Source organism: Spermophilus citellus (assembly GCF_964194105.1).
Source record: "Spermophilus citellus genome assembly, chromosome: 9".
NCBI classification, from domain to species: Eukaryota; Metazoa; Chordata; class Mammalia; order Rodentia; family Sciuridae; genus Spermophilus; species Spermophilus citellus.
In genome coordinates, this window is record NC_138191.1 from 106204847 (window position 1) to 106232504 (window position 27658).

Sequence of the window (27658 nt, forward strand, 5' to 3'; positions counted from 1 at the left end):
ATGGTTCACCATTGTCCTCACAGCTAATTCTCATCTGCACATTCCCCAAACCTGGTCCTCTACCAGTACTTCATGAAAGGCACCCCTATTTCCCCAACTCCCAGGCTTGAAACTCAAGAAGATCCATCAATTCCTGATTCTCTCTTATTTCATTTAATTAATTATCTTGTCCTTTTAATAATTCCTTCTCCTAACAGGATCTCAAATCCACTTTTCTTCATTTCTATGAACCTTGACTAAGCCAGCTTCATTATCCTAACAACCTCCTAACAGGTTTCCCTGTCTCCTGTCTTGTCCCTTTCTAGTAGGTTCTCTGTGCTGTAACTGAAGCTATCTTTCTATAAGATAAATATGATTATGTCACAAACCTGCTTAAGGCCTTTCAAAGGCCTTAAAATTATTGAAATTATTCTCAGAACAAATCCAAATCTCTTTGTTTACAAAGTCCTTCATGATCTGGCCTATAGCAACCATTCCAATTCCAGGCATTTTTTAAATTAATTTGTTCTTTTTAGAACAAGGTACATGGTAGTAGAGTGTATTTCAACATATTATACATACATGGAGTATAACTTATTCTAATTAGGAATCCATTCTTGTGGAGTTTCACAGGTGGTATATTCATACATGAACAAAAGTTTTGATTCCCTGCATTGCCCCTACCTTGGCCCACCCACCCTGACTCAACTATTTTATGTTCTGAAGAATCTCCAAGTCTTTGGATTGCTTTCCTCCTCATTTTAAGTATTTTCCCTGCCCCTTCCACTGGTTATTGCCTACTCATTGTTCCTAAGTGGCTTGCAGTCTCTAACTCAACACATTACAAGTCAGACTGACAGTACCTTCCCCAAGTCCTGTGGGTTTTTTTTGTAATGGCATCACCATCCAGTCCTCTCCACGGCCCTCATTTCTAAGTATAGACCCTCCTCCTTGCACCATGGTCGCTGTTTATGCTGTGTCTTCACAGCTGCTTAGACCACGCAGCAGCCTCTTCATCTGCCTTCTCAGCCATCTTCTGCCACTCCTTTCTGGTGAGGCTTTATGCCTCAGTTACTGCAGATGCTTCCTCTGTTCTGTCCTCAGTCATCCCGCTGACTTGGTAAACAGAATCAAATCGCCAAGATGCAGCCATCACCACGACTCCCCCACCCCGAAGCCCAGCACTGGGGATTGAACTCAGCTGAGCTAACTCCTCCTGCCTCAGTCTTCCAAGTAGCTGGATTATAGACGTGTACCACCAAACCCAGGCCAAAGCTCAATTAACAGATATTCTTGTTGTACAACAAGGAACTTTGTGACGTGACTTTTACCTACGTTTCCAGTTCTATCTTGCACTATTCTCTCCTCTGTGCTGCACTCTGGCCATGTTGGCTGTCTTTCAATTCCTTCAATAATCCATGAGTTGCTCTTATAAGCAGTACCTTATGCCTGAAATGAGCCCTTGCCTCTGCTCATTCTTCACTCTAGTTCAGTGTCCTCATTTAGCAGAACACTTCCTGCCCTTCTAGTCTAGAATATGCCCCTTTCTATATGCTCCTTTGACACTGTACCTTTCCCCTCCTTGTTTGTAACTATACGTGTCAGATATGTGCCTCTCTTTTGCTAGTTGAGAAGCTCCACAAAGGTTTTCTGCATCCCCCAACACTGTGTTTGGCATGCTAAGTGAATATGGAACAAATGCTACCTTCTCTAATCTAACCTGTTAGCCTACATGCCATTTGGCTGTGCTCTCCACCAAACTTAAAGAGCTTACTGCTTTTATATCATTCTTTGCTCATGAGCCTAGAGTACATATCTTTTGATTCTGTCCTCCTTTAGAAATAGGTCCTAAGTTTCCTTTGGGGCAGTGCTGTTCTCCCATTATACGCAAGTAGCAGGACTGTAAATAGAATTTGGAATTTGTGTCCAAACTGTAGGCACCTTACAAAAGCTATATTGGTTGGACTCTTTCTTCCTTAAACCAAGTGACATCAGAAGGAAAAACAGTGTGCTGAAGAGATGGACCACTTGTTCCTGCAACCTAGAGCCCTGGAGCTGGCCTCTTGTCCCTTCTGAGGACCAGATATTTGACTTTTTTTTTGGGGGGGAGGAGGGTACTGGGGATTGGACCCAAGGGTATTTTACCATATACCTATATCCTCAGTCCCTTTCTTTTCTTTTTTTTTTTTTTTTTTGAGATAGGGTTTCACTAAGTTGCCAAAAGCTGCTCTTGAACTTGTGATCCTCCTATCTCAGCCTGCCAAGCTGCTGGGATTATAGGTGTGTGCCACCTTGCCTTGAGTCTGTTAGTACCCAGATCCTTCTGGTATACTCTCTTCTATTTATTTATTTTTTGTAGCACTGCTAGGCAAATGCTTTACCTCTTAGTTATACCCAGCCCTTTTTAAATTTTATTTTGAGACAGGGTCTCACTGACTTGCCCAGGCTTGCTTCAAATTTGTGGTCCTCCTATCTCAGCTTCCCAACTCTCTAAAAAGAGACTTAGCTCAAGTCAGTTTCTGTTGCTTACAATGAGATACTCCTAACGTACATGCATTTGAGTCCTGCCGGGGGCAGGTCTTGCCTCTGTATCTTTAGCACCTGATACAGGATCTGGTACAGAGTTGGTGCTACATAAATGTGTAAACTGAATGTAGTGACCAAATGACCAGGGGAGCCTAAGGAGTAGCTCTGAGACCTGGATTCTTGTCTTCCTCCATCCCTCACAGTGAGGTGGCAACACCGGTGGTGGCAGCGATGGCGGTGGCAGTAGCTGCCTCTCTGGATCACCAGCCTAACTTTCACAGCCGTACTTCCCCTGCACTGGCTGTTCTGTTCCTGGCTCCGGGCTCCCAGCCCATCAAGCTGATCACTTCACAGTCACCTGCCCAGATAGTCTTTCCTGACTCTTCCTAGGTACAATTGTCTCCTGCCCTGTTTATTTAACTTTTCTTGCACCCTCTATTTCAGTTTCTAGCTTTTGCTCTAGGGCTTCCTTCTGAGAGGTAGTTCCCTCCCATCATTTGCCTGATATTTAACCTTTCCTGAGCCTCCTCAGTCTCCAATGAGTGCCCATCTCTATCCCAATCAAGGACCCCACCTGCTAAGGCTCTGCCCTTCGCTCCACAGAGCTCTCACACTAGCAAGAAAGTTTAATGTAATCTTCAGGAGGTGTAAATTTGAAAAGAAAACAACCAAGCATAACACTGTAGGCACACAGGGGCACAGCCTCCTTACTGCTGGGACTGGGCACGGCTCCAGATCCCAAAGCATCCTGCTTTACACAAACTAATCTAGAACTGCATGTGAAGCTAATTTGAGTGTACCAACACTTTCAGAATAGTTCACCTCAGGGTAGCTGGCAGGAAGGTCTGGGGCTCACCAGTGGTGCACTGATCCCAAGTCTATGAAGAAGAGAAGACTCTGGGACTCCTGAGTTAGCCAGGCACAATAAGCACTGACATTCACAAGCAGCTCTCCTTAAGACTCTCCTCTCAGATAACAAAGCAAGCCAGCAGCTGCACAGTGAGGGAAACATGTTTAGTCTGGTGGTTTAGGCTTCCTTTCTGGCTTCCAGCAGGCCTGAAAACCCAGGATTACAAAAATCACCAACCAATGAGCACACATATGTGTGTGCTGCCTGGCTCCAGGTGGGAAGTAACATGGGTGATGTGAATCTGCACTCCTCTCCTCCACACCTGCACCAGGGTCAGAGCTGTGAATGTACAAAGTGCTTTTTCAGCTGCTTAAAGTCTTTGAAATTAACTGTTAACCTTTCTTATTGCTCCTACAAAGGGACTCAGTCTTTTTAGTCACAATAAAAGTTTTATATAAATTACTAGGAAAAAAACTAAAGAAGTCATACAAACACCTGGAAGATTCAGACACTGGATATAAACAAAAGAAGGCCATGCACCCAAGTGTGCAAGCATCTAATAATGAAACTTTTCTTACTCAAAACAGAATTAACAGAATTGTAAGAACAAATATAGACTAGGTCTCCTGTCTTCATAACAGAAACGACACATTACTGAAACAACAGTGAGAATTCAGGAGATTTGAATGAAGCAATTACTAAATTTGAACTGATGTGCACAGAGGCTTTTATCCAACAGATGGAGAAGGTACTCTTTTCAAAGTATATAGGGAATATTTCTGAAACGGATTACCTCTGAGGTCATAACACAGGGCCAGCCTCCCATCCTTGTCTAATTAAAGGTTGGGTATTGGAAGCTATCAAGTGGAACCATGTACTCCAAAATTCTATTTTTTACTTGAACACTCATATTTAATTACTGGCAAAAAAAAAAAAAAAAAGTCAGTTACTTTCCTTGAAGTGGGAAATACTTGAAGGGAAATGAGCATATCTGTCAAACTCCAAAGTCTCAAAAGTCGTAGTTTCTTTGTCAGTTTTCCTTCAAGTAAAACTGATATTCCAATAAAAATGCAGCCAGTTTAGCTGGCAACACTATCACACAAAGCTGTTTTCCAGACAGTCACTGTACCTGCTGTACAGCAAAGGTGGCACACACTCTTCTCATTTCAGTACACAGAGTATTTTAAAAATGTGTCCTTGGGGAAGAAATCTAATAAACCTAATAATTGCTAGGGTGGCAATGTATCTCAGAACACTTACCTCTTACCTACATGAACAAGGTCCTGGGTTTGATCCTAAGCACCACAAAAGTAATAGCAACAACAATAATAATTGCTACTGGTTTATCAAGACCTGGTCTTTTTATTTTTATTTTTTTAAACTGTGTGTGGTCATGAAGAATGCAACAATGGCCACCCACACAGATAGGACTGCTAGCTTTTTCATGAAAAACACAAGTTCTACCCATCCTTGCTTTTGAATAATAAGTAGAAAAAAGGCAAGGGAAATTTTGTAGTAGTGTGTAAATAGGTGTGACCTAAAAAACAAACAAACAAAAATCTGAAATGGTTCTTGGGATCCCTCTGGGGACCACAGATCATACATTACAAATAATGGTTCTAAATTGTTTTTTAATTTAAAATTTTTAAAAGTTCAAGTTTCATTTTTCATGTCTATAAATGTTTCAAGAAGACACAACATCCCACATCCCATTTCAAGATGAGGCTGGTCCTCGCTGTGGTTGGAGTATTGCCTCCAGCACAGAATACTTGTGGCATTCCTACACAAAGGCAGTGAAACTGTGGCAGGAGCAGGAGAGAGGTCATTTTGTCCTCTTCCATGAACTGATCTACAACCTATCCTCATCTCATGAGACACCAAAACTTCCCGCTCTTAGCGGGACCGTCACCTCCATCTGGGAATTTAATGAGGGAAGCCCCAGTAAAGCAGATCTGATGGGATGCCTGCCCTCTGCCTACCAGCAGCAGCAAGCATATGACACCCAGTTCCACAGCCACTGAATGGAGTCCCAGAGCACATGCAGTTGCCGGAAGAGCATGTGTTCCTAGTGCTCATAGAGCAGTGTTGTTCAAGAGGCCATGGAGCAGGGACAGGCCAAGTAAGGACTCCCAGGGATGGGGGATGCTGTAGGTAGAGGCCAAAACACCTGTTCCCACATAAACCTAATTTCTCTGTATATCTGCAGCCAATATAGCCTTTTATAGCCTCCAAGTTGGCTGTGGGGTAATTACTCCAAGAATTCATGTACATTTTGCAATAGAATTTCACATTATTTTGAAATACTTGGCACAGAAAAAAAATGAAATTGGATTTGAAAGCCATTTATTCTACCACAGGAAATTTCAACATTACAATTTTGATGAAAGAAAAGAGCTATTGGATACTTTAAATATAATTCCAGGGGCTGGGGATGTGGCTCAAGTGGTAGCGCGCTCGCCTGGCATGCGTGAGGCCCGGGTTCGATCCTCAGCACCACATACCAACAAAGATGTTGTGTCCGCGGAGAACTAAAAAATAAATATTAAAAATTCTCTCTCTCTCTCTCTCTCCTCTCTCACTCTCTCTTTTAAAAAAAATAATATAATTCCAACAGTTGTAAACTTCTGAGTGAGTGTAAAAATTGTTTTGTTTTTTATGTTGCTTCTGTGGACAAAATCTCTTTTTTGATGAAGACAATTAAGTATTTTTTTTTTAAGAGAACACCATTTAAAAAGCATTAGTAGGAGTTAAGATTTCCCAGGAATAAACCTGATGTAAAAATTTATGAACACTGAAATAGTCTCAAGTTTTCAATTTAAAAACTTGAAAATATTTATTTTTATGTCTTATAGCAATATTTAATATGCAGTCATAATAACATTTTCTTAAATTTTTTTGTGTGGGGGGACAGTGTTGGTGATCAAACCTAGAGCTTCGCATGTGCTAGGCAACTGCTCTACCATTGAGCTATATCCCCAGCCCTGAATGAGGATGTCTGGTCAGCAACAGACTACCCATAGGGTGGTGGTTCCAGAAGATTACATCACCTAGTGACCTCACAGCTATCTCAGTCTGTGTAAGAACACTCAATTATGTTCACACGCAACAAAATCACCTCTGGACACATTTCTCAGAATTTATCCTTGACATTTAAACCATGTATGACTATATTCCTTAATACTTTGTGATTAATTTTGCTCATAATTCTACTGTAATAAAAATTGTGTTTCCCAATGCACTAATCCCCTCCTGTTTATCTTAGTATGGCACAGAGATGTTGCCACTTTCTACCTACATTCTGACATGTAAACAGATGGGAAAAACATGCTGAGCAGTGAGATCTTGTTCTATAGAGGACAAAAGGAGACCTCTTGAAATGCCCTGAGCCAGGAACCCCACTATATAGCCTCACCTTTAGGCTACTGAGCCCCAGAATGGAATTTTGGGTAACAGCTGTACAGTATGAACCCTACATGCTACTGTCATTCCAAGTCTTGAGAGAGCCACTTTCTTTTTCCATTCTACAGAATCATTACAATTTCTCATCAGCTGTCTCAAAGCAGATGTTTATTAAGTAACTTCTACTGATAACAACAAAGAATATTTCCCAGGAAGACCAGATGAAGGAGCATTATTTAGGTTTATAAAGTTTAGTATTTTGTGGGATTAAAATAGGGACTTGGTTCTACCACAATGTTTCATATTATAATTCACTAAATCCACAAAGGCAGGATGGTCCATCAGGCCAGAAAATTCCACTCACCCACAAGAAGCAGCTCTGCTACCTGATCTTTAAAGTGGTCTTTGGTTCCCATCTCTGGGTTACAATGAGTTGTTAAGTACAAAGGGCACAGGGGTAAATGGATGAGGACCTATCCTAAGGAAAATAGGTCTCTCGTTTCTGAAGAAATGCCACTGTTCAGACTCCAATAAGAGTCATAGGCTATATTAAACCTAAGTACTACATGCCATGGCTTGGGTGGAGGAGGAAGTTGGCAAGAGTTCCAATGGACTGTCAGACATGCTGCCTGAAGAGAAGGACTGAGGGGAACTACTATTTATTGAGCAACTACTGTGTATTCCTGCTGCTCTCAGTACTGTTACCTACATTCTCAATTTAACCTTTATTGCCCCAGGAAGCAGGTATTGTCTCTATTTTCCAAATGAGGCTTATAGAAGGGCAGGAACAGGTTCAAGATCCCAACCATTAAGTGGGCTAGTTGGGAGGCTGATGAGATAGCTCAGGTGCAACTCTAAAGTCTCTTTTTTATGCCACATTGCTCTTAGAGGAAACAAGAAAAGCAGACCCTCATCTTACAAGATCTGCCATAAGAGCAATTATATCCTATTCCCTCCTACCCTGTGCCCCAGGAGTGATGTCAAAAGGCCCTAGCCATGCCACATATGAATCATGGGAGTCAGCAGCGACCTGGGGGGGGTGGGCTGGCCAAAGTGCACAAGGCTCCCACATCATCTCAAGTCAGAGAAATAAACCACAACATGGGACCAATTAATCAAAGACAAACTAAAATAGGAAAAGCAGTTTTACAAAACAAACACAGAAAACCCCACTGACCTAGACTAAATTAACTGACCCAGTAAAATAACTTAGAAGTTCACAAACTAAAATCCAGTCCCAAATGGGTATGTGTTGTATGGGGGAGGGGAGAGACCTATCAAGAAGCTTCTGATACGACAGAACCCACTGTAGCAGCGAGTCCTCCACAGCTGTGCTCTGTGGTCCAATGTGGCTATACCAGGGGCCAATGGAGAGTGAAACCTCATTGGCCCCAAGCATGAGGACCATAGGTTACAGAAGGAATCCTGGAAGCTTCTTTGCATAGGTAGAAGCCCCTCCCACTGTAGTTAAAGAGGCCACTGCACCCACTTTCCCACTATCCTGGGAAAATAGCAGATGTCCAAAGCCAAGCAGGGCAATGAATTCGGTCCAGTTAATGACATCAAGTGTGTCAACGCCATGCCAGGGCATTTACATCAAATTGCAGGAGGATTATGAAGGACAGCATGTCAAAAGAGCAACTGGAACAATAAGTGGAGGGAAAATGACTCACTTTGCACTTTGTACTTTCAATTTCATGGAGCTTATCACCTACTAGTTTAGAGAAGGCAGAAATACCCACTGCTTTGGTCTGAATGTTGGCTACAGTGAGAATGGACTTCTAGGAGGCAACAAATAAGAAGACAGTTCAGTTAGATGGCTACTAGTCCAGGACAGAGAAGACAGTACCTTGGACAGTGGTGTAGGAAAGTGGCTGGAAAGGACACATTCTGAAGAGAGAAAATGAGAATGTGTGAAAGAACAACAACAATTAAGGTGATCCCTACCTAGGTTTGTGGCTTGAAGAATTAGGTAGATGGGAAAAAAAAAGTGGGAAAGGATCCAGTTTGAATACAGTTGTGCCTTACATCATGAATACATACCCTATACTCGTTTCATTAGATTTACATGTATGTTTTGTTGTGGGTGAGCTATTGTAATTTTGTTTGCTTTTCAATTGCTTATTGTTAGTATATAAAAACACAATTAACTTTTGTGTTTTGACTTTGTATCCTGTCATCCTGCTAAACTCAAGTATTAGTTCTAGGAGTTTAAATTTTTTTGTTGCTTTGTTTTGCAGATTCCCTGTTTTTTTCTGATGGTTTGTTTGGAACTGGGGATTAAACCCAGGGGCACTTTACCCCTGAGCTACATTCCCCAGTCCTTTTTATTTTGAGACAGGATGTTGCTAAATTGCCAAAGGTCTAAATTGCCCAGGCTGGCCTTGAACTTGTGATTCTCTTGCCTCGGGATTATAGGTGTGTACCACACCAGGTTACCTGGGATTTTCTACATAGGTAATCACATATTCTGTGAGGAGGGTTATTTTAATTTCTTCCTTCCCAACTTGTATCCTTTTTGTTTTTCTTGGTTTACTGTATTCTGAGACTTCCAGGAGATTTCTGATGTTAAGAGGGAAAGCAGTTTTTCACCATTAAAGTATGATGTTTGCTGTAGGTTCTTCGTAGTGCCTTACATCAAATTTTAAAAGTTCCTTTCTGAGTTTGCTGAGATTATTTGTTATGAATCAACTCCAATACACAGATAATAAAATTTTTAGTGTTGGCCAACAGGTCACTGTTCCACCTTCTAAAATATTTTTCTTCTGTTGTTCAGATTGAACTGTTTTTATTGCTTTATTCTGAAGAATCCTCTTTTCTCTGTTGTTCCCATTTTGCTATTTAGTGCATTTTAAAGAAATTATTGCATTTTTAAAAATTGATTTTTGCCAAGACTTCCCATTAGTTTCAACAGCATTTGCCCTTATTTTGGGGAACACTTTTATAATAGTTACTTTAAAGTCTTTGTCAGACTGTTCCAACATCTGTGGTATCTGCTGGTTGTCTTCTCCCATGCAAGTTGAGATTTTTCAGGTTCTTCTTATGATGATTAATTTTGGCTCGTATCCTGGATATTTTGAATATCATGTTATGAAACTCTAGGTCTTGTTTAAATCCAGTGGAGAATGTTATTTTTGTTTTAGCAGACAATTGAGCAGGATGGGTTGAGGCAGCAAGTTCTGACCAGCCTCTGTGGATTGTGGTTTCAATATCAGTTCCACTTTCAAAGCCTATTCAGATGCCTCCTCTGTGTGCGCCACCCAGTGTCCTGTATGGGGCTTTGGCAGTGGTCTGTCCCACTTCAGTTCGCAAATTATGGGGACTGCTTTCTGAGTACCTCCTCCCTATTTTCTCCACGGTGCTTTCTGATTCCTTGGTCCTCCCCTGCTTAGTCCTCTGGCAGGAAGCTGGCATTTTAGTTCCCACATTCTGCTATGATTTTCCTGAACTGTATAAATCTGGGGCCAAGCTACAGGAAGGCAGAGGGAAAAAAGCAATCCCAAACTGCAACGCACCTTTTTGGGACTACAGCTTCTCTGATCAGAAAGGAGGGTTCCCTTTCCTGGGTTTTAGGTACCTAAAGGTCCTACTGCTGCAACTATCATCACTCCCACCCCCACCACCACTGTGGGACTGCGCGGGGGCTGGAGCCTGGAGCCTGAGGGAAATGAGAAGGGGAGCGGGGAACAATCCATGGAACTTCCCACTATCTGAACCATAGAAGACCTTTTCCCGCCCTGAAGTCACAACTAGAGGTCTTTTTTCTGGAGCTGTTGGAAGCCTGGTGTTCACTGTTAGGTTTTAGGCTGCCTTGAGTCCAGGACATGAGGCACTGGAGAAAAATGGAATTACAGTTCTAGCTTGTTAATAAACTAAATTCTGGTATTCTTCTCATTCTGCTACTATTTATGTTTTAGAATCCTCCAATAGCTGTTAAGTGCATTCTGTGCAGGCCTCCAGCTGTATTTAGTGAGAGTAAATACACTTACTCCATCTTATCTGTAATTAGAATCTTTTTTTTCAACTTAAAATTACTCACACTAAAAGAAAGAAAGTAAAACAGGTATTAATTCCAAAGTTATCTTCCTAAGGTTCCAAAATACTTTCAGTAATGTGGTGTGCCCACTGTAATGAAAACTCTCCCTAAAGAAAACAGTAAAATGGCCACTGTGAAGACCTCTGCTAGCTCTTCCCTGTTGTCTTTCCCTTTTAGGACCAATGCAAACATGGGCCATTAAATATTCTATGAGAGCAAGAAGAAGGTAAAGCTAAATATGGAATCAAATAGGCACAGTCAAGAAAAAAAGAATGCTAGGTGAACTGAAATATCAGTTCTAAGTTAAAGTTGACTTTGAATCAATTTGAATCTATCTTCCACTAAGAGGGAATTGGGCAGAAAAATATATGATTCTTCACTCTTCACCAACCTTCCCTGGGAACCATGTAAAAACCTTGAAGCCATAAGTCATGGTTCTTTTTATAACTCCAAAAGAGATGGAAGCCAAAGACCAAAATCGCCTTGAAAAATGAGAATAGACAAAGTAGTAAATACTCAGATAAGGATGGACTTTGGAGCCAGAGTGCCTAGATTCAAACCCTGGCCCGACCCTTTGCTTACTATTTGATATTGAATAAATTATTTTCTTTCACTTCTCTGTACATCAATTTCCATGGTTGAAATGGGGATAACAACAATATCTATCTCATAAGGTAAAAGGGGTTAGAACTCTGGCACATAAGTGCTCCACAGATACCAGCTGTCCTTCTTCCTCCTCCTCCTTCTAGGCAAGCCCAACTTAGAGGGCCACTTCCTGGCCCTTCTGTGCCCTATGAACAGGTTGGCCCTTGCCTGACAACTCAAGTTATGCCCTTTGTATAAAAAATTATGAACCATAACAAATATTAGAAAGGCACATAAAAAGTTAAATGTAGAGCTTAATGAGTTACAGTAAAAGGGATGCCCTTGTAACCCAACTCAGGTCACTAGAAAGAATATACCAACACTCTAGATAGAAGCTCCACACACCTCTCTCTCAACACATCCCCTTGAACCCCACCATCCCAGCTATTGCAGAATTCAATTCCTTGCTTTTCTTTGTTGTTTTAAAATAACTAGGGGGTCTGAGATTGTGGCTCAGGGTAAAGCGTTTGCCTAGCATGTGTAAGGTATTGGGTCCAATCCTCAGCACCATATAAAAATAAATATATAAAGGTACTGTGTTCACCTACATCTTAAAAAAAAAAAAAGAACTAAATTGTGCATCTAAACAATTATGGTTTAATTTCACTTTTAATGTTATATAAATGGAAAAACATATTTCACCCAACAATGTCTTTAAAATTTATCCATGTTGTTGCATCTATGTATAGTTTGATAATTTTTACTATTCCACATGAATATAACTGCTTGTATATTAATTTCACTGTGGTTAGGTATGCAAATTGTTTTGTTGTTTGTCAATCAGGAATGATGCTCTTACGAACAGTCTTATACATGTATCCTGCATATATCTCCTGGTACATATAAACATCCATTTCTTTTATTTTTTTACTGGTGTCTTATAGTTATATACAACAATAGGGTTCATTGTGATAATAAGCATCCATTTTTATAGGTAAGATACCTGGAGGAGGAACTGCCAGGAGACAGGGTACATGTATATTCAAGTTTTACTAAATCCTATCATCATTTTTTCCACAGTGACTGTACCAATTTGTCCTTCAACCAGTGAAGACTCAAGAGTCTCCACTCCACCATGTCCTCATCAATGTGGGGGCTGCTGAGCTTTTCAGGTTTTACTGTTTGGAAGATGTGCCATGATACCTCACTGTGATTCTAAGTTGCATTCCCCGAGCACTAATGCAGCTGAGCAACTTTTCATAGGTTTACTGGCCATTTGGTTTTCCTCTTTTGTGATGTCTGTTCAAGTCTTTTGCTCATATCTGTACTAGGCTATTTCTCCATTCCTATTGATTTTTATAGTTCTTTGTTCTGGAAACAAGTTCTTTGTTGGTTAATTGTGTTATAAATATATTTTTTTCACTCTGTCTTTTCTCTCTTAATAAAGTTTTTGATTAATAGAAGTTCTTTAATGTAATAAAATTGATCAATCTTTTTCCATAATGAATAGATACAACTCTAGGATCTATTTAAGAATCTTCTTGCCTGCCCCCTCTGTCTTGAAGTGACTTTTCCCATCTCAGTATTTTGGTGAGGGCACCTCAAGCAGATGAGGTATGAGACAGCAAGATGGTAAGGGGAGAGAGCGGGCTCTAGAGCCACAGGGAGATGGGTGGCCTGAACATCCATGTCATGTTTCTGATCGTGAGTTTCTTTGCTGTAATCAAAAATGACAAAACTTCAAATTGTGATAGGTAACTATAAGGTGCATAAAGTTCCCAACATAGTATTGGCACACAGTAGATCCTCAGAATACTGGTGGCTGTGATCACGTTCTCTGAATATCCTTCCTCTTGTCCACTCTACCACAATGGCCTGTTCCTCATGGCTATTTTGTAAGACATTCAACTACTGCATTCAAGTAACAGCAAAAGAGATTAACTGCCCTCAACAGGCCAGCAAAGACTATCTGATATTCATAGGCAGTACCCCCAGTAAGAGGCCCACCATTTTTACCAAAAACAAAGGATTGATGCAAGGGAGGCTCTCTTAAGGTGAGAAAGTTGAAGACTCAATGCAGCCACTCTTCTTGCTTGCAACCAGAAAGCACAGAGGCATGGGCAGGTGAACTTCCTTGGACCCAGGAGAGCCAAGCTCCCCTGGCCTGGGTGAGTCTAGTCATAAGGTAGTGGCCAATTTGTATACCCTGCACTGTAAACCCAAGGAAGGGAAGAAGTTCATCATCTATATGCATTTGGCATGAGTGCACAGTCATGTGGAACCCTGACCTGGAAAAGGTCTGTACCTGAGTACGTGAGGTATGCGGGCAAACATGCAATGGAGTGTATGTCCTCAGGAGAATGGGGTGCTCTCACAGCCTGGCATTCTGCAGGACAGCCCTAATGGTTATCACGGGCAGAGCTTGAAGCCTCTCATTACCCACTGCCCCACTCTCTGAGATAGGACATGGGCACAGAAAACAGACATCCTTTCACATGAACCCAGACCCCTCTGCGTGAGAAATGAGCTATCTGCTGTGACTCCTCTGTGCAGGAAAAGTGCTCTTGATGATGTGTCTCTCTTCTCCCGTACTGTGAGTCCTTGAGACTCTCCCACAATTCTCAGACAATCCCTTGCCCTCCCCCAGGACCCCCACAATACTGGCCTCTATAGATATGGCCAGTATTGAGAGCTGAAAAGATGATAGAGGGGGAAGAATTGGTACCTGAGCCTAGTGTCTGTCCAGCGGAGTCAAAGGAAAGAACCACTGAATCTGCAACACAAGAGGACAAATTTGTTTCTTTCTCCTTCTCACAACAAGGCAACAAGCTCCTGCTGGCTCTGTCCAAACCTTGCCCAGGGGAGAGTCAGCTGGGATGGAGGTCCATGCCCACCTGTCCACTGGACCAGCAAGCCCTCTCAAGCCAGCCCAGCACCCCATGCCTTCTGCCATGGGAGAATGTCTCAAGGCAGGACAGGCCCCAAATTCTTCAGAGGCATTTCCTGTGAGATTAGGGGGCAAAATTTCTTTTTACTTCTCCTACTGAAAATAAAATTAAAACAAAGTAAAATAAAACCTCCCTCCCACATTTGGTTAAAAGCACTAACATTTCCCCACAGATCTCTCCCTTTCTTTTCCTCACAGAGATGTCCTTCCCCAAACCCAAGCTGTTCTAAGGCACCCGTCACGGCAGCCACTCTCTCGCTGCCAGCAAGCACATGCCCAACTGTTTATTATTTCTCCCCACAAAAGATTGAGAGTGACCCACAGAAATTTTTAGTACACTGAAATAAATAAGTGAAGAAGTCAAAGAAAGAAAAAACATTATATAACAGGGGAAATGTTAGTGCACAAATTGCATGCCATGAGGGCCTTTAAACACTGCAGGCAGAAGGAAGGGGGGCATGACAACATCCCCAACAGCCAAAGCAAAAGGGAGAAAACGAACAGTTCCCAGACCCAGTGCCCACAATGCATTCATTCAAATATTCAGGACATATGTTTGGGGCATCTACTGAATGCAAGATGCTACATTATGACTTTGAGATACAGCAGCCAACAAAAAAAAAAAAAAACATGGTATCTACCCCATGAACCCCCTGCTATCAGTCTAGGAAAGGACAGAAACCAAAGACCAAATTATTTAACTGGAAACTGATAAAATTAAAAAAAAAATAAATAAAAGAAAAGAAGAGAATGTTATGGAAGTTTGTACTGGGAACCAGACCAAGACCTTCTGGGAACGGGTGCTGGAGAGGGAGGTTTCCCTGAAGAAGCTGACATCTGGACTGACAGCTGAAGGATAAGTGAAGGTCAAATCAGATAAGAATGGAATGGGCACTCCAGGAAGAGAGAAGGCCACGGGCAGAGACTTGAGGCAAGAGGAAACCTGGTGCTTCAGAGGAACTCAGAAGACCAAAACATCAAGGCAAATACATAGTGAGTAGAGAGACCTTGCTTTGCGGGTCTTAACAAAGGGGATGCTGTACGATATTGAAGTTTGCATCTTCTATTACACTTATTGAATAAGTAAATGTGAATCTTGTATGGCTGTTTCTTATAACATGAGCCAATCTAAAATTATACCATAAGGCCAATGTACAGTTTAATCATACAATTATAAGGGGTCCCAGCATGAGGTATGGCCCAGATAACCCAGAATTTACAAGGATCAGATTCAAAAGCCTGCTTCACTACAAAGCAGTGCCAGCTGCATGCACAGAGGACCAGTGTCTACAGCCACACCCCACAACAGCATTACCCTTCAGATCTTGTTTTGTATGTCTCTCGATGCACTTGGCAATCCAACACAATAGCTATCGTGACTGTGAATAACACGTGCTCCCACTGCTAGACTATGCGCTCCATCCAAGTGGACACTGCTTTATTCACTGCTGTGTTACCAGCATAACACCTGACACTCAGTAACTATTGCTGAATCACAGCACCTAGAGAAATAAAAGGACCACAAATCCTTCAGGCAATCCTTCATAAATGTTTTGTTTTGTTTCTCTCACAACTCAGTTCATAAGAACTGAGTGCTGGCAGTGATCTGGAAGATGTGGTTTCTGATAGGGATCCAGAGGCAGATATTCTGTACTGCCGGTAAAGGGCAGATCCATGCTCTGAAATCTACCTAGAAAAAGGCAGGGTTACCATCATTTTATTAAAAATGTAGATGCACAATTAGAACCTCTAGCCAAATAGAGAGGTGACCATCCTATTTCACAAAAGCAATGTCTACGTTATAAATTCTCCTTTATCAACATTTCTCACATCTCGCCTCTAAATGAGAAGTCTGCCCCTCCATTTTGAAGAGTTTTATTGAAGTATAATTTACACACCTTATAATTCAGTCATTTTAAGTATACAACTCACTGATTTTTTAGATAGTTTATACTTACATCACCTCAAGAAGACCCTCATACCCATTTACAGGTGTTCCTGGCTCCCACTTCCAGTCCTAGGTTACCACTAAGGTACTTCTGGTCTCTACTGATTTGCTTTTTTGCACATCTGCCTATCTTCTTTTGCTGACTTGTTCTGAAAGCCCCTAGCCACACCCCTCCTCCAACTTAGCCTACGTCCATCCATCCTTTATTCTGATTTTTCCCAAAAGTATGCAGGACTGTGTAACCACTCTTATTAAAACCTTCCATGGGGTCTGGAGAAGTAGCTCAGTAGCAGAGTATTTGCTTGGCATGCACAAGGTCCTAGGTTCAGTCCACAAAACCACACACATAAAAAACCACAACAGCAAAAACTGAAGCAATCTCCCATGACTTGCCTTAGCCTTCAAGATAAAGTTCAAGTTCTGTCATTCAGGTTTTTTACCTTTTGCCTCATTTGCACCTCTAATGTCTCAAGTTCCAGATATGCCAAACCACTTTCATTTCCCCACCCAGCTTCGTGCCTTCAGACAGTGATATGCTGCTCTGTCTGTTCACATAAAAACCCTCCCACTTTTCCTTTAAGACTCAACTCAACCCTCTTCTCGACACCTCCTCCGATCAACACTCTCTTCTTTAGGTCAACACTGCACTTCTACTGTGGTGACTGATTATCATATCGCACTATAACCTATTAAGGTTGGGATATGCAGTGTCCCCAAAAGTTCTTGTGTTGATGCGGGAATAAATCAGAGGTGCAATGACTGGACTGTGAGGGCTGTAACCTAATTAGTCCATCCCAGTTTGAATGGACTGAGTGGTAACTGTAGGCAGGTGGGGCATGACTAGAAGAGATGGGTCACGTGGGTTGTGCCCAAGAAGGGTTCATCTTCCATAATAATGCCCCTTTCTCCTTCTCTCTCCGCTTCCTGGCAGCTATCAATGAGGCAGTGCTCCTTTGCCACACCCATGTGCCACAAGGTCCTGCCTCACCTGGGGCCCAGAGCAATCGTCAACCATGGACTAAACCTCTGGAACCCTGAGCCAAAATAAACTTCTCCTCTCCTACACTCTTCTTGTTGAGTACTGTGGTTACAGTGATCCAAAACTGACTAACACGTGACCCTTGTTGGCTTCTCTCTTCTCTTGCGAAGCTGCAAGTTCCCTGGGAACAAGGACTGTCTCTTCACTTGGCAGCTGTGATGCCTAGTGCAATGACTGGCATGTAGAAAGTGATCAATATGTTTATTAACTGAGGGATACATTAGTAACTGTCCTTGCTTTCTTTCAAGGGTGATGTTATCTGAGTGACATTTCACAAGCTTGGGGAAGAACCTGATTCTGGGCACTGATCATTCAGTTCATGTCAATCCTGAACAATCCTTGGATGATGACACTGCAGGGGTTCCAGCCTGGCCACATCCTGGGAAGGGAAAAGTGCTCACAGAGAGGCAGCAGTGGGGGTGAGGAAAGCACCCAACAGCTCTCATGCACCTGCAGCAGAACGGGCATCGATAACTGAGGATTTGATTGCCCAGATGAGCAAAATATTTTAAAAAGAATCTCATATTTTTATTGCAGTTATGAGTACTTTTCCAATTGTAATCTGCCTTCTTTGTACTCACAAGCAGTCCTGATTTAATCTTTTTTTTTAAATAATACCATTGTATTTCTTTTTAGTTGTAGATGGACACAATATCTTTTATTTATTTTTATGTGGAGCTGACGATCAAACCCAGTGCCTAGCATGTGTGAGATAAGCACTCTACCGTTGAGCTATAGACCCTGCCCCAACTATTTTTTTTTTTTGAATTTTTAATATTTATTTTTTAGTTCTCGGCGGACACAACATCTTTGTTGGTATGTGGTGCTGAGGATGGAACCCGGGCCGCACACATGCCAGGCGAGCGTGCTACCGCTTGAGCCACATCCCCAGCCCCTATTTTATTTTTCATACCTTTATTTTATTATTTTTAAGTATGTTGAAGATCGAACCCAGTGGCTCACACATGCTAGGCAAGCGCTCTGCCACTGAGCCACAACTGCAGCCCCAATTTAATCTTTAAAAAAACTCTTTCAATCTAGATGCAAAGAAAAAGGGCTAAAAGTTAATTTAAAGTTTAAAACTTCCCTAACACTAAAAAAGGCTAAATGTTAACAGTGGTTGTTCCTGAGTGCTTGAATTATATATAAGTGATATTTATTCTCTGAACTTTTGCAAAATTTCTACAATAATCATATATTATTTATATCCAAGGGGAAAATATGTTGAAAAAGAACTTTCTAATCCAGCTGTAGGACTTGAACCTCTAACTCACTGGTACCAATGCCAAAGGATGGAAGGGTCTTGCTCTCCATTACTCACTGTACAGGCTGAAAGGCTGCTCAGCTTTTCTCTTTAGTTACTAAGGTGATCTGTACTAATCTGTACTAATCCCTCAACAGACTGGGCCTTTTTTTTCCCCCAGTACTAGGGATTGAACCCGGGGACACTTTACCATTGAGCTACATCCCCAGCCTTTTTGATCAAGTTGCCAGGACTGGCCTCAAACTTGCGAATCTCCAGCCTCAGTCTCCAAAGTCAATGAGATTATAGGTGTGCACCACCATGTCCAGCATGGCTGGGCTTTCTCCCCTCTTCTGTTCTTCCTTCCTTCCCACAAATATTATTAAGAGCCTATTATGTGCTAAGCCCTGGGCCAGATACTAGAGACATAGAGCCCAGCCAGAGACAGTCTTTGGCAGGCGCCTGTAGTCCCAGCTATTCAGGAAGCTGAGGCAGGAAGACTGGTAGAGCCCAAGGGTTTGAGACCAGACTGTGCAACCCAGTGAGAAAAGAGAATGATGGTGTGAGAAAGAAAGGTTGTATCTTTGCTTTCCAGTCAAGAGAGACAAGTTAGTAGACACTTAAGATACAATGAAGTGATGTTGGTGTGAGGAGGAAAGCCGACAAGCCACTGTCTTACTAGAAAGAAAAGTCAAGGTCCTAGCAAACATTCTTCCCAGTGGTGGGTACAAGGCTCCTAAGAGCATGTGTCTTCAAGGTTCAGATGATACAAGCAAGAGGTTACACATTTCTAGAGGAAGCTGGTGACATATTCATGTTTTGTGTAATTGGAGATGAATTTTGCTTTGAGCATTAAAGGCACAGACTTCAGAAACAGTTTGACTATTTATAATTTGTGCTTATTCAAAAGGATCTAAGATTATTTTAGTTGTAAACCACTCTGACAGCTAACAGGAAAACTTAGTATTCAACAAATTGACAAGTTTGCTTTGTAAGAAACAGAGCAAGAATACTCAGACTTCTCTCTTTCCAGTGAACAAAGAGGTCAGTTTTCATTTCAAGCATCCCAGCTCCAGTTGTTTCTGGCTCCCAGGCCAGAGGCAGCCCGTGGGGTGTTGCACAAGTGACTGAACTGAATCCCAGGCCAAGGTATAACAGAGCTATGCCACACATGATTGTTCAATGAGGAAATCTGGAACTTACTGGAAATCTTTTATTATGGTCAGATGTTTCCTGTGTCTGGTTTCTGAAGCAGAATGTTAAGAAATAAAAAGGAGAATGTGGCTCAGTCTTCCTGCCATTCTGAGGTTTCCAAAGCACCCAGTGTACAGTGAATGGGCTGCATTTTGGGTGCTGCCTTTCATGGTACACAGGCAACACATATCTGCTGTTTGCCATGTGCAAGCTTAGAAATCCAACAGTGAATAAAAACCCAGACGGTTTCCTTATGAAGATCACAGGATAATAGGTGAGATACAAACTCATATAAATCTAAACTATCCTTATAACAAATAAGGATTAAAAAAAAAAGAGTCATGGGGGAAATTTCACTGTTCATTAATATAATTGGTATTAATTGAGCAACTACTGCACACCAGACTTAGGGGATACAACGGTGAGTAAAATAAGAATGTTCCTATTCTAAAGGAATTCACATTTTAGATTTTTTTAAAAAAGCATGTACTTTCACAGTGAGAGCAATATGAAGAACATTGAACAATGTTAATATACACCAAAGGTAGAGGTGTAGGCACTATTAGATAGTTAGGGCATTTTGTGACATGAGGACTGAGTCCTGAAGATAGGAGCCCATTAAGAAAAGATCGAGAGTTCCAGGCAGAAGGAAAAGCAAGTGCAGCAACCTCGCTGTGCTTAAGGAAGCGAGAGGAGGGCCAGTGTTGCTGGAGCAGAGAGCAGGAAAAGCAGAAAGGTGGGAAATGCAGTCAGAGGAAGATGAGCCCAAACTGCAGGAGGCCATGGAGGATGTCTGTTATAGTTTAAAACCAAGGGAATGAGTGGGAATGCAGCTTAGTAGTAGAGCACTTGCCTCATATGCACTAGGCTCTAGGTTCAATCCCAACACTACCAAAACCAAACCAAACAAGGAGTAACAGGATCTGATTTATATTTTTAAATATAAACTTCAACTGCTATGTAGGAACTAAACTGACTCTTCTGGCAAGACTAGAGGGTAGATCACAGAAGACTGCAGGCAGGGAGCTGGCTATTCAGGAGAATGCAGCACCCAGACAAGAAGGGCTAGTAGCCCAGACAGAAGTTGTGAGGACAGAATGAAGAAAAAAGGAAGGGGGCTAGAAAGGTTGAAAAGCAAAACCTCAGGACTCATGACTAAAGGGACACGAGTGGGAGACACGGAAGGAGGACCACAGTGCGCAAACAGATGCTGACTGCTCTGTGACCCAGAGTGTCCTGCAGCTGAACCATGTGACCCTGCCTCTCCTCTGACCACTGGACCATGGGAGGCTGCTTAGCCATGGAAGGCAACACTGACCTTCCATCTGTGGGGCGGACGGGGCCTGCCTTTTGAGATCTGCGAGGGGAAGTACAGAGCACTGGCAGCGCTGGTGGGAGATAGAGCAGACACAGAGGAGAGAGCACAGGGCCATGGGTTGGGCTAGATGCTGAGCCCTGGGGCCCACAATGGGAGAGCATGAGAGTGAAGAGTCTGCCCTGCTCATGAGGGCAATAAGACACAAAGTTGCCTAAGATTCAGAATGTTCTCCCAGCTCCAGTCACCATGGCAACCAGCCACAACTTTCCATGAGGCCTCAGGGTTCGGCTTTTCCTCAGTTCCCATGAGGCCTGGCCTAAAATTGAGATTCTTCTTTTTCTTCTCTTGCTTCTGGAGCTCTTCATTACTGCAGTGGGCTCACCTTCTCCTCCCACGCCTCTCACTTTATCACCCTGGGGTATATTCTCTGCCCACTGATGGCTGGGCAGTCCTGTCACCCGTCACAACTCACCACAGAATCCGCATCTTAGAACAGGAGAGGACCACTTGGACCACGGGCCTAAGCTGTGTTTTCTAATCTAGCTTTTAGAAAGTGCCCTCAACTTTTGGGGGTAACTTTAATGGAAATGATTTCTACACAATGGTCCAGCTGCCAGGACTCTGCAGTGAATGAGCACGAGGAGGCTGTTGTAAACAACTTGTTTCATGGAGTTTCTCCTTTAATTTAACTTGCCAAACAGATTCTACAGAGGCCTTGCTAAGCCTGTGAGGCTACATGAAAAGATCAGACATGGTCCCTGGCATCAAAGAGTGTCTGAACTATCTGTGGTTGGTAGAGAGAGGCAAATAACGGTATCACAAGCCTCTAGAGTCACTGCAGGTGTTCGAATCAAGGGGAGTTTTGCCAGGAGAAACAAGGAAGATGTGGAGCAGAAAGTATGAGCCGGTCTAAGGTAACCTTGTAGGCCAGGCCTATGGGTATGGTGGGAAAGTAAGGAAAAGCACTGAAGCATGGAAAGTGAGGGGTGTGTGGTTTCAGGAAGGTAAAATCATACCTCATTAATATATTAGGGTTTCTTTCAGGAGGTAAAAATGCATGTGACTAAAAGGAACCAGTCAATACAACCTGTGTAGACTTTCCAAAAGAGGCTTTGACACATCAAAGACTATTTTTACAAAGTGAGTCACCATGAAATTGAGGAAAAAAACTGCTATGTCATACCAGGAGACAAAAGGCACTTGGCTGAGGACCAGGGCAGAACAGCCCCCTGGAGCACCGCACCCAGGGGAGACCAGGAAGTCTGGAGGGCCGGCACTCTACCAGCTGCAGCCCTCCAGGGGGTGGGGAGAGAGGGGGCGGCCCTGCTGCATTGGAAGCAGCTGGAATGAAGACAGAATTAGGCACATGCTGAAACCAAGAGACACCCAGGAGAGAGGTGTGCAACTTCAAGGGCCTGGGAAAGGTTTAGTACGGCTGCACAGGAAGAGGAAGGAAGCTGAGGGAGGGAACTTGAGAGGCAATATTGCTAAGTTCTGACCAGGGCGCAGGGGGAGTGACGGGTCAGCGTGAGTAGTCATTATGCTGGGACTCAAATGAAGAGCACGATCTGAGAGGTGGATGGGCACACTCAGCCAGGGCTGGGGATTATTAGTGGGACATTTTCAGAAGGCCCTAGGGGTGAAGAACCTAAGACTGCTATTGAATAGGGAGTAGGGATGAGGTCAAGGGCAGAGACCTGCAGGTGGCTGAAGGCATGGAATGGCAGGCAAGTTGTGAGCTTTGAGTCAGGCCACCAAGGTGCTATCTGAGCTCTGCCACTTTTCCACTATGTGTCTTTGGGTCTTATTTCCTCATCTTTAAAAAGGGTCATACAAACCTAAAGTCTCTTTTCTGAAACCCCTGAAAATAGATAGTATTAAAATTCAAAATTGTTCAAATTTTAGAAAAACTATATGTTGCAGAAACCATCTATTACCTAATATCCAGCCCCCATGAGGCTTGAGCAGCATCCTATAATTAAGTATTCATATTTCTGCCATGAAGTGAATTTTTATACTAAATGGGACTATAAATAAATTCACATCATTTTACATAAGATTTTGCAGCCAAATGAGACTGGACACCAATCTTATGTAAAAAAACATTTAGAAAAGACTTACAGAGTTCAAGTTTGCAGTGACAGGGACCTGTAATAGAATCCACCCCATAAGGCTGTCATGGGGATTAATGGACTTGTTTTAAATCAAGCACTTGGCACAATGGCTGGCAGGCACAGTGGAAGACCTGAGTACACACTGCTGTTAATGTTTTTATTATCACCTTCATCACCATCGGTATTGATGGTGACTGAGCGGTAGTGGAAGGGGGAGTGATAAGGACCTGGTGGTGGTTGGGCTAAATAAAGTAAGAAGAAAAGAGAAGGGGAGACACAGTAAAAGTAAGGCAGGAAAGTAGGCCAGATGTGGCTCTGAATATCATGTGGAGTGTGGATTTTTCTTTTCTTTTTTTTTTTTTTTTTTTTGGTACTGGTGATTGAACCCAGCCCTTCTTATTTTTTGATACAGGGTCTTGCTAAGTTGCTGGGGCTGGCTTTAAGCCTCTGATCCTCCTGCCTCAGCCTGCAGAGTCTCTGGGATTATAGGTGTGTGCCACCACAAATGGCAAGTTTGGATTTTATTGAGTGGAAACAGGGCAGAGAAAGGCCCTACAGATTTTTCAGAATGCAAATGATATAAACAGATTGTTGTTTCAGGAAAACCAGTCTAGTAGCGTGTGAAAGATGGAAAAGTACAGAGGCCAGGAAGTGTAAGAGCTTTCGAGGAAATGATGCAGGTCTAACATGAGGCTATGGTGGAAGGGATAGAAGGAGAGATGAGATGTCAGAGGAAGGATGGAAGGATATGGAAACTGGAGGTGAGGTGGCAAGGACTATGAGAATATGGCATCACAAAATAAAGGGAAGAGAAATATTCCAGAAATAGATGGGCAACGATAATGCTAAGTGTCACAAAAGAAAGGTCAAGATAAGGTTTGAAAAGTATCCTCTAGTGCTATGGTCTACATATGGTTTTTCTCCTATGTGTTAGAGTTTAATTCCCCTTGTGAAGTAGGTACTAAGAAGAAAGTGAATCTGACTATATTGGTAGAGCCTGTGGGAGGTGATTAAGACTGGATTAGGTCATCAGGATGGAGGCCCTATGATTGAAAACTGTTGACTTTTTAAGAAAAGGAGAGGAAACCAGAATATCACACACACATGCTCCCAGCCTCTCACCATGTGATGCTCTGCACCACCTCAAGACTGTACCAGCAAGAAGGTCATTCATTTCAGATGTGGACCCTTGATAATACCCAATCTGAAGTATGTGTTGGTAGCAACAGAAAACAAAACTGAATATCTGGATTTGGCATTTGGCTGTTTCTGGTGATCTCAGGAAGAGCAAATTCAATAAGGTAGTGAGGATGGAAGCCACACAACATCCAATGCCATCAACCAGGCAGTCAGGTGAAACAGAGTGAAAACACAGCTACAGAGTTTAGTAATAAGGAGTTCTTCAGTGAGCTTTGCCATTCATTCAGGCTGGATTTAATGAAGTGCTATGGGTAACCCACAGACTGCAATGGTTTAAGTATAGGGCCAGGAAAGTAAGGGGTAGACTGCCTGAAAGATTTGATTTCTCTGTGAAGCGGAATATGGCCATTGGCTATGGAAATCGAAAGGGAAGAGATTAGTCTTCCAGTTGAAAACAGTAGATTTCAGTCAGGAGTTGGAACCATTTTCTGTAAATGGCCAGTAAATATTTTAGGCTCTGTAGGCCACACAGAATGTCTGTAACGTATTTTGGGTTGTTTTGTTTTGATAAAACACCTTTTAAAAGTACAAAAGCCATTTTTAATTCAAGCCACACAAAAGCAGGCTGTTGACTAAATTTGGCACAGAAGCCATGGTTTGCTGACCCTAATTCAGTTTCCATAAACACCTCTTCTCCCTCCTAAACCTACACTTTTGTTGGAAAGCAGAAGTACCAGTCAAAGAGAACAGAAGAGACACCAGCAACAAAGTTTGGAAGTTGAGAAACAAAAAACAAGTGGAACTCAGCAAACCCAAGAAATCTGAATCCTGCACAAATACAACAGTGCACATGCTGAATTCAACGTGTGATATGCCACAGAACTCCTCACAACTCTCACCGGCAGCATCGAAGACCGCTGGAGGTAGGAACAAGAACGACACTAAAAACAAGACACCGTGTTCTTAAATATGAGCCAACTGCCAAGATTACAAGGCATTATAGGAAAGTATCCCATGTAAAGAAAGGGACCAAAACAAATGAAAAATAAATGCAATGTGGAACAACTGAAAATACACAGGAGGGATTAAAAACTTAGGAAAAAACATTAAAATTCTCAAAAAGAAGAAATTTTACTCATGAAACAGTAGAAGATATCATTAAAAAGGTGGATTTCGTGAAACACAACACACTTAAAAATACAATATCAGAAACAGAAAGGATTGAAAACTAAGTTGAGGAAATTTCTCAGAACATATAGCAAAAATCCAGAGATGGGAAATGGGAGAGAAAGGTTTTTAAAGAAAAATTAGAGGACAAGTCTAGAAAACATGACACCTGATAATTCTAGAAAGAAAAAAATAATAAAAAAGAAATTTTTGAAATAAATAATTCAACAAAACTTCCCTAGAATTACAAATTTTTTGAGCCTGAAAGGGCCTTCTGAGTGTCTAGCATAATATGCAGACAGTTCTCCACCAAGGTACACCATCTGAAATTTCAGAACACATAAATTTCCACAAAGTCAACAACAAATAACTTTTATAAAGACAAATGAAAAAATCAGAATAGCAGAAGACTCCTTAACAAAAACAATAAAAGCCTAGAATAAAATGCTGAAAATACTGAGATTTGCAACCTGGAATTCTATACCTAGCCAGACTGTCAATTAAGTGTGAGATTAGAATAAAGACATTTTGGGCTGGGGATATATAGCTCAGTTGGTAGAGTGCTTGCTTCACATGCACAAGGCCCTGGGTTCAATCCCCAACACCATTAAAAAAAAAAAAAAAAAAGAAGAAAGACATTTTCATATAGGAAAGGTCTCCAAAATTTGTTTCTCATGTAGCCTTTCTCAGGAAATTAGTACAAATGTGTTCCATGAAGTGAAGAAGTAAAGGAAAAAAGGGGGGCAGCAAAGAAATGAGATCTACCACAAGAGGATGATGGTGAAGGAAGACTACAGCAGTGCGCTGGCAGAGATGGCAAACATCCAGGGCAGGGTGTGTCAGGAGACTTCTAGAGATATTTTTTTTTTTTTTCAAAAATAGGAAAGTAATCAACTACCTAATGTGCCTGAACATATGGAGAGGAGATTTATACAACTAGGGAGAATTTAAGGTTGCATTAGTGATAAATACATAAAAAGGTAACAAGCAAGGCAAAAAGCAAAACTTTTACTGACTTCAGGAAAAACAAAATATGCAGTGAACATCAATAATCATGGTGTCTAAGAGTAGCATTTTCACAGTCATAATATATAGAGTGTTCTGTGCCGGGAGAATGGGAGGTCGGACTGCATGTCCGTGGTAGAGGAGCTGTGAGCATGATGGAACACTGAATCTTCATTTTCCACTGCAGAAAGTCAGTAGATAAAACTCAAAATAGAAAAATCAAGAAATATCAACATAAGCTTATTAATTACCTAGATATTTGGAATTAAAAAGTTAAAAGCAAATTAGTTAAAGAGTTAAAAATGGATGCCTCTTGGAGGTAAAAAAAAAAATCAAGTAGTGATAGTAATTGGGAAGAGCTTTTTATGTCAACTGCCTTTTCAAACTATGCACATGTAAAATTTAAATAAAAAACAAACACTAAAGTATCTGCATGATATCGCACAGCCTACAGTGAAAGGGCAGATGCTTCAAATCAAGTTAATCTGGTTCCCTAACATACACCACATACCTACCAATGGGGCCAACAAAGACTCTATTAGAAACTTAGATGCCTCATAATTGATCGAATCCTACTGAATGTCTCACTAAATTCTGTTTCAAACTAGTTTGTGATTGTTTTACTTATCCAAATATGATCTGTCTAGAGGCTGGAGTTGTAGCTCAGTTGCTGAACATTTGTCTAGCACATGAGTCACTGGGTTTGATTCTCAGCACTGCGTAAAAATAAATAAATGAAATAAATGTATTGTGTCCATCTGCAGCTAAAAAAAAATTGATCTTTCTAAAAGAATTAATCCAGAATAAAAAGATAAATGGTATTCACCTGTAATCCCAGAGGCTTTGGAGGCTGAGGCAGGAGGACTACAAGTTCAAAGCCAGCCTCAGCAACTTAGCAAGGCCCTAAACAACTTAGCAAAACTGTCTCAAAATTCAAAAAAGTATGTGGATGTGGTTGAGTACCCTTGAGTTCAATCTCTGATACAAAAAAAAAAAAAAGGAAAGGAAAAAGATGAAACAACCAAACACATAGTAGACCTTGTTTGGACTCAGACCCAAAGTGCTAAGAAAAGGCATTTTTTAAGATAATTAGAGTCAGGTGAGGTAGCACACACCTGTAATCCCAATGACCCAGGAGGCTAAAGCAGGAGAATCATAAGCTAGAGAC

General features: G+C 41.8%; 1 protein-coding gene across 9 annotated transcripts in view; it reads right to left on the minus strand.

Moving 5' to 3' along the window:
- Positions 1 to 27658, minus strand: part of ST3GAL3 (ST3 beta-galactoside alpha-2,3-sialyltransferase 3) — a 196250-nt gene that overhangs the window by 100704 nt on the left and 67888 nt on the right. For 5 of the 9 annotated variants that reach the window (XM_081307246.1, XM_081307244.1, XM_081307251.1 and 2 more), the window contains one exon: positions 14101 to 14148. The exons of the other annotated variants lie outside the window; for them this stretch is intronic. In XM_081307246.1, coding sequence (XP_081163372.1) covers positions 14101 to 14148 — 48 coding nt within the window. The remainder of the gene's footprint in view (positions 1 to 14100; positions 14149 to 27658) is intronic. 9 annotated transcript variants of the gene reach the window in all.